Raw genomic sequence first — 7,375 nt, forward strand, 5'->3', positions numbered from 1 at the left:
AGTCGCGTAAGGCGAAAATACAACATTTAGTCAAGTAGCTGCCGAACTCACAGAATGAAAGTGAACGCAACGCAACGCAGCAAGACCGTATACTCGTAGCATCGTCAGTCCACCGCGCACGGCAAAGGCAGTGAAATTGACAAGAAGAGCGGGGTAGTACTTGCGCTGAGAAGGATAGCACGCTTTTCTGTACCTCTCTTCGTTTTAACTTTCTGAGCGTGTTTTTAATCCAAACATATCATATCTATATGTTTTTGGAATCAGGAACCGACAAGGAATAAGATGAAGGTGTTTTTAAATTGATTTCGAAAATTTAATTTTGATAATAATTTTTATATTTTTAATTTTCAGAGCTTGTTTTTAATCCAAATATAACATATTTATATATTTTTGGAATCAGAAAATGATAAAGAATAAGATGTACGTAAATTTGGATCGTTTTATAAAAACAATATTTTTTTTTACAATTTTCAGATTTTTAATGACCAAACTCACTCATTAGTTTTTAAGCCACCAAGCTGAAATGCAATACCAAACCCCGGCCTTCGTCGAAGATTACATGACCAAAATTTCAACCAATTTGGTTGAAAAATGAGAGCGTGACAGTGCCGCCTCAACTTTCACAAAAAGACGGATATGACGTCATCAAAGACATTTATCAAAAAAATGAAAAAAACATTCGGGGATTTCATACCCAGGAACTCTCATGTCAAATTTCATAAAGATCGGTCCAGTAGTTTAGTCTGAATCGCTCTACACACACACACAGACAGACAGACAGACAGACAGACACACACACACACATACACCACGACCCTCGTCTCGATTCCCCCCTCTACGTTAAAATATTTAGTCAAAACTTGACTAAATATAAAAAACAAAAAACAAAAAAATACCTACCTACCTACCCTATTTTTTGTAGCCATGTTACCAGAAACATACAACTTTTGTTTTTTGCCTAAGCCTTTGTTTTAAGAAAGGATGGATGGATGGATGGATGGATGGATGGATGGTACGATGACAAGAGACATAATTCATAACATTACAATGGATTGCGGTGAGAGAGTTGATTGACTGGTTTATCGTTTGATTGATTGATTGATTCATTCATTGATTGCCTGCTTGATTCATTGACTGATTCATAGTCTGACAGACTGACTGATTGAGTGAGTGAGTGACTGTCAGACTGGCTGATTGATTTCTTCCTTTCTGTCTTTCTCTCTCTTTTTACAGGCCGGAGTGGCACGGGACATTATTCACAACGCCACAGTGGAATATGGGGAGAGAGCCTTCATCGGGTCAAGAGAAAGCAAAGCGGTGTGCACAGACACGCAAGAGATGGGTGAATTTCGTAACGGGCGTTTCGAGAAATCGTTGGACACGAAGAAAGATGTGAAGTGCATCACTATCGTTATCACACATTCGCAAAAAGAGTGGGTGGTGATTGGAGAAATCGCGGTGTACCTCCAGAGAGCTTCGTCGGACAGTGCGGTGAAGGTTTGAACGTGAGGGAATGAGTTGTGGTTTCAGTGGTAGACGTAGGTGGTGGTTGTACGTGTGTGTAAATATGGTGGATGACAGAAACGCCTTGATGAAGCCGTGATAGTGGTGAATGCAGGCACTGACAAAAACAGACCGGTTGACAGACCTACACACACACACACACACACACGCATATAAACACGCACGTACACGCACGCACACACACACGCATATAAACACGCACGCACACAAACACACACACGATTGCTGTGTTCCCCAAGACAATTCAGTTAGAGAGCAAATCGGATGCACTACTATCTTTAAAGTTACTTATCTTGACACTGGCACTTCAACTGAGGGACACGGAGCTCCCAGGGCTTTCAGTCATGCCTCGGACATCTATCAATTTGAAATTATACTAAGTTTCGTCGACTTTCTTGCAAGGAGTCGAAAACTACAATTTGTTAACGAATCAATTCTCATAATTGTCCAGGCAGGAAAGCGTGGCCCTCGATCAGGCTCACATCAGGTCCCACACGTGATCTAATTAATTACGTCGAAAGCCTTACATGGAAGTCTATTAGTCTCTGCGAGTGGGAGAATTCTTTCCATCTTGGGTACTTTACGTCAATATATAATTGTGTTTGATTACGTGAGAAAATTGTAGAAGATGTTATGTGGGTCCATTTTGGCATACCGCACACAGCCTTGAGCCCCAGAACGTGATCACGGGAAATGTTAATCCAATTTTGGCGTTAGATGCGAACTGACAAACCGCACAAAGTTTTGTTTAGCCGGAAAACACTAAAGGTATGTGCGGTCATCAGTGAGATATTTGTGTAAAGTTTCTGACTGTTTCTATCGTAATATGTGACAAAAAGTCAAATCGTTGCATCAGCTAGCATGCTGTGACCTGCTCTGCATCTTTAAGCTGCAGCTCGCTACATGTCGAAGATCCCAGCTCCAGTGTCGCGTGTGCCACCTGTTCGTGTTCCTGGTGTTTAACTTATCAGAGTAATGATATGCATACACAGTATACACGCATACCAGCTTGTGATAAACTACGGTTTTTGTGTGTGTGTGTGTGTTCGGGTTTTTTTTTCCATGGGTTTCTTTTTTTGTGCTGACGATCTATGCTCCATGGTAAATTGCCAAATATTACAGTAATATGCACAACAACAACAACAATTCGACATTGTGACATGTACCCTACCCCGGGTACAACGTATAATGATGTTCCCATATTATCATTGGTTTATTTGTGTGTGCTGTCTATGCTCCCTTGTGGAGATTTATGGTGATAAACACAAAATAATCATGCGGCATTTGTACATGCTCCATCACATGCAATGTAATGATGGGCTTATGTATCGATTGAACACTGGATTTCCTTTTTTTGAGCCATGTGACGTCAGAGGCCGACAAAACAAAAAGGAATTCTAACCAGAATCGATCGATACATAAATGTTATTTGTATTTTTGACCAAAATATGACATTTTACACAGATCGAGGCTGTTAGTGTTCCTCCGAGACCGCGCTAGCGGTCGAGGTGAACAATGACTGTCGAGATCTGTGTAAAATGTCATATTTTGGTCAAAAATACAAATAACGTATAATATTTTCATTTGGGTTCTTTTTTCGGACTATTATGATGGGTTTCATTTGAGTTCTTTTTGCGGACTGTAATTCTTTTTGCGGACAATGTAATGATGTGCTTACATTTTCATTTGGGCTCTTTTTGCGGAAAATGTAATGATGTGCTTACATTTTCATTTGGGCTCTTTTTGCGGACAATGTAATGATGTGCTTACATTTCCATTTGGGCTCTTTTTGCGGACAATGTAATCATGTGCTTACATTTTCATTTGGCTCTTTTTGTGGACTGCCTGCACCTCCTCAAAGGCACAATTCTTTTCGTATAAACGATTCGGCTCACTACATCTCAGATCATGGCCAAGATTTTACATGGGATAAGAAGTTAGAACATCCCTCCACTTGGACTCATACCAATAATCAGCTGATGTGTGCAGAGTGAGCATTTTTAAATGATTTTTGGCTCACGTAAGTGTAGCCTATGCGATGCTAACTTTTGTCTGTCTGTGCGTGCGTGCGTGCGTATGTATGTATGTATATATGTATGTCTGTGGTAGAAACTTTAACATTTGAAGACGTCACAACATTTGAAGACGTCACATTATGACGTAAGAGGGTTAGACGTCACGCGAAGGAATTACTGAAAGTCTCGGTCATTGTTATTTTGCCGAGCGGGCCGAGACTAGTTGGCTCACGTAAGTGTAGCCTATGCGATGGTAAACTTTGTCTGTCTGTGCGTGCGTGCGTGCGTATGTATGTATGTATGTATGTGTGTATGTCTGTGGTAGAAACTTTAACATTTTTGGCTAAACACCGAAATACTCATTTCACGTGGTTAATTTTCAAGCACCATCTTCAAATTATTGAAGCAATGATCAACATTGTGTCGGCATGTGTGTAGTTAAAGCGTGTATCCAAAGAAAACGGGTAGTGGGGGGTTTTGAAGGGGTACAAGCAGTTGACTGGTTTGTGTCGTGTTTGGCATGTAGACGGCAGGTCAGGTGTCAAGATCAGGTCAGGGGTCGCGCGAAGGATTGTGGTCCAGTTCTCACCTCGCCGATTCGCCGGGGAAGACGATTTCATGTTGTTCGGTTTCTAAGCTCCAGAAAAGTAAATAAAGAAGATACCAAAGGGAGATTTCCTACAATTTGATCTGCACAGCGTGTTTCCAATGTCCACGCGAGGAAGAGCTGTCGAAAGCGCGGCAGTCAGTGTCGATCTTGCAGCCGTATCAGTCCCGGTAAGTTCAGAGACAGACTGTCTAGTGTCTCCCACTCTGATAACGTGTCACCTACTGTTAATCCGTTTTGTTTTAATTTCTTTTTATTTCAGCAGACACGGCTGTCAAACACAGTGCTAGGCAGTCACCTCTAGTGAAATGAGTTGATCTAAAGTGCCTGTAATGTTTGGATGTCTTTGCTCGTGGTTCGATTTATGTGAATTTCAAGACTTGCAGTAGAGTCTCAAGTTAAGTTTACTCTGCCCGAAAAAAACTGTCCACCATTTACTTGAACATGCAGATATAGCCTAAGGAAACGGAATGAATCTCTTCTCAAAGTCAAAATGATCACGATTTTTTCCTCAGATTCAAAACATGCACTGTCATGGTTTTGTCTGTACAATTTAGTAAGTCTTAAGTACTTTGCAACAACTTCCTTGAACGTGAAAGACAGTTTTTGAATGCTAGATCTGTATCGCGTTTCATTCCAGACTCGATCCTCTCTTTGATTGTAGATCTACTGTTTGCTGTTTACGCACTATCATATGATTCGCTATGTAACGTTTGGTAAGCTTACCTTGCAACAGCTTTCTTGTCTTTGTTGGCATTTCTGGCTGTGTTGACCGTCACAATTATTTTAAGAACCAGGCGAGTTGATATGATGCGTTAGTTTTAACTGTGTGTGCGTGTGTGTGTGTGTGTGTGTGTGTTTGTGTGTGTGTGTGTGTTACGGAGTGAGTGAGTTTGTGTTATGTTACTGTTTGTTGATTTCTTACGGGAGCCTTGAAGGCTTCGCCTCTTGTTTTTTTCTTCGAAATCCTCCATTCAGATCTAGATCTAGTGTCTCGCTTTCTTGCACAGTGTCACCTATGCCGCTTACTGTGTGTGTGTGTATTAGGTGTGGAAGTGATTGAGTTTGTGTTACTGTTTGTCGATTTCTTACGTGAGCCTTGAAGGCTTCGCCTCTTGTTTTTAAAGTTTTTAGAATTTAATTCATTAAAAATTTAAACTCTGCGCAGTGCATATTCAGGATGGTGTTGTTTTTTTTGGTACTATGTATGTATAATTATGTCCAAGTGGGATGGTATTATCCATAGTAAAAGCCTGGGTATATCTGAGACAGTGAGCAGAACTGTTTTCTCAGGAACGACTGTGCCTTGAGATAAGCTTGTGATTGAATGCGCGGTTTTTTTAATTTTTATTTTTATTTTTTATTGTTAAATATACTCACTGACTTCACTGCCTTCGAAGCACAGAGTTTGTTACAGCTTTCCTAAAGTGCATATATTTACATGTATTTATGAATTTTTTTCGTGGATTTTGAAATTGAAGTGTCTCACTATTTCGACAGAGGGTGAAACCGCAAACATTCTGTGTATCAAAGTAAGTGTGTGTGTGTGTGTGAGTGTGTGTGTGCACGCACACGAGAGAGAGAGAGAGAGATAGAGAGAGATAGAGAGAGAGAGAGAGAGAGAAAGAGAGAGCGACATAGAGAGAGAAACTGACAGAGAGAGAGAGAGAGAGAGAGATTTAGTGTGTGCGTGTGGGTACCAGTGTGTGCCAGTGTGTATGTGTGCGTGCAGAGGACGAAACTGCAATTATTCCGTGTATCAAAGTATGTGTGTGTGTGTGTGTGTGTGTGCGTGTGCACGCACACGAGAGAAAGAGAGATTTAGTGTGTGTGTGTGTACCAGTGTGTGTGTGTGTGTGTGTGTACCAGTGTGTGTGTGTGTGTGTGTGTGTACCAGTGTGTGTGTGTGTGTGTGTGTGTGTACGCGCACGCTTGTGTGCGACCATGCATACTCGCGTGAGACAGAGTCTGTTTGTCTGACTGTCATTGCGAGCTAGCTGGTGCGTTCATCCAATTTACGCCTACACCCAATGAGAGAAAAAAAACCACGCTGTGTGCAATACGTGATATTTATATGCCTTCTGGAAAGTGCATGTGCACATAACCTTATTTTACGACAAATCATTGAAAATACCTAATTCCTCTCTGTGTTATCAATCGTGTACACTATGCTACAAGCTTTTCTTGTGGGAAAAAGCATCCTAAATCCACTTGACAACATACCAAAAATCAACAGCTAAGCTGCTTTCTGTGCAGAGCAGGAATAATTTTTGCCGACTTAGTTTTGCGCACTGACAAAAGGTTTTTTTATGAAATTATTTGAGCACAAAATCCCCACGCTGCACGTTAACCAAGCAGACTCGGGGCTCCCCAAAGTGCGCGTCCCTACGTCCTATGACGTACTAGAAGCCAAAAACACGTACAAGAAATTGATGAAGGAGGTACCGGGACGCACTAAATTTTAAAAGAGCGGGTCCTGTGACCCACTTAATTTCCTTTATCGTGCGTACCGTAAATACTTTTTCAGACTGAAATCGTCAGCTATTGTACACAGTATACTTTATGCGTGACCACAATGTTTTATAAGTACACCGGGGCTTTCGGATTCTGTACCCTTTGGACCCTCTAAAATTCTACAGCGGGGGTCCATGGACCCTCTAAAATTGAAAGTGGGGGTCCCGGGACCCTGTAGGAGAGCCTTCCATGTGAAGCCCTAAGGCTCTTGATTTTTGGTATGTGGCCAAGTACAGGGGTGGGACTTTTCCGCGAATCCGCGGATTTCCGCGGACACAACTTACGAATTCCGCTGGAGTAATCTATTTTTCCGCGTCCCATTGTTGACTGAATGATATGGAGAGAAGTGAAGATGGCTGACAGAACACTGGAGGCTTGAGAGTTAAATTGTGCTGACTGAAAACTCGTGATAACTAATAGTCATTCAGTTGAGCTTCAATGCATTGGGGCGTCACTTAATTGGATCATACAATTGCCAGTATTGGATTATGGATACATGGTTCATTACGTAAATATGCACCATTACAATGTTACCATTGTTGTGTGAAAGTGTTTTGTTTGGTTGGGTGTTTTTTGTGGGGGAGGGGGAGTGAAGAGAGTCCCACCCCTGCAAGTAGCGGGATGGGTGTATTCCACGTAAAAGTCTTGATGGATCTGTTGTTTATTTCATTTTCATTTTTTACAACTATCATTGGTTGGAAGTACATAGCCTCGC

At 41.5% G+C, this 7,375-nt stretch overlaps 1 protein-coding gene across 1 annotated transcript in view; it reads left to right on the forward strand.

Moving 5' to 3' along the window:
* The window catches only part of LOC138948635 (alpha-1,3-mannosyl-glycoprotein 4-beta-N-acetylglucosaminyltransferase C-like), a 16,742-nt gene extending 13,397 nt beyond the window's left edge, over positions 1–3,345 (forward strand). The window contains exon 7 of the mRNA XM_070320204.1: positions 1,234–3,345. Within this exon, the coding sequence (XP_070176305.1) occupies positions 1,234–1,503 (270 nt within the window). The 3' untranslated portion in view covers positions 1,504–3,345. The remainder of the gene's footprint in view (positions 1–1,233) is intronic.
* Positions 3,346–7,375: the final 4,030 nt, after the last annotated feature.

The sequence above is a fragment of the Littorina saxatilis genome, linkage group LG15, assembly GCF_037325665.1.
Source record: "Littorina saxatilis isolate snail1 linkage group LG15, US_GU_Lsax_2.0, whole genome shotgun sequence".
Lineage (NCBI taxonomy): Eukaryota > Metazoa > Mollusca > Gastropoda > Littorinimorpha > Littorinidae > Littorina > Littorina saxatilis.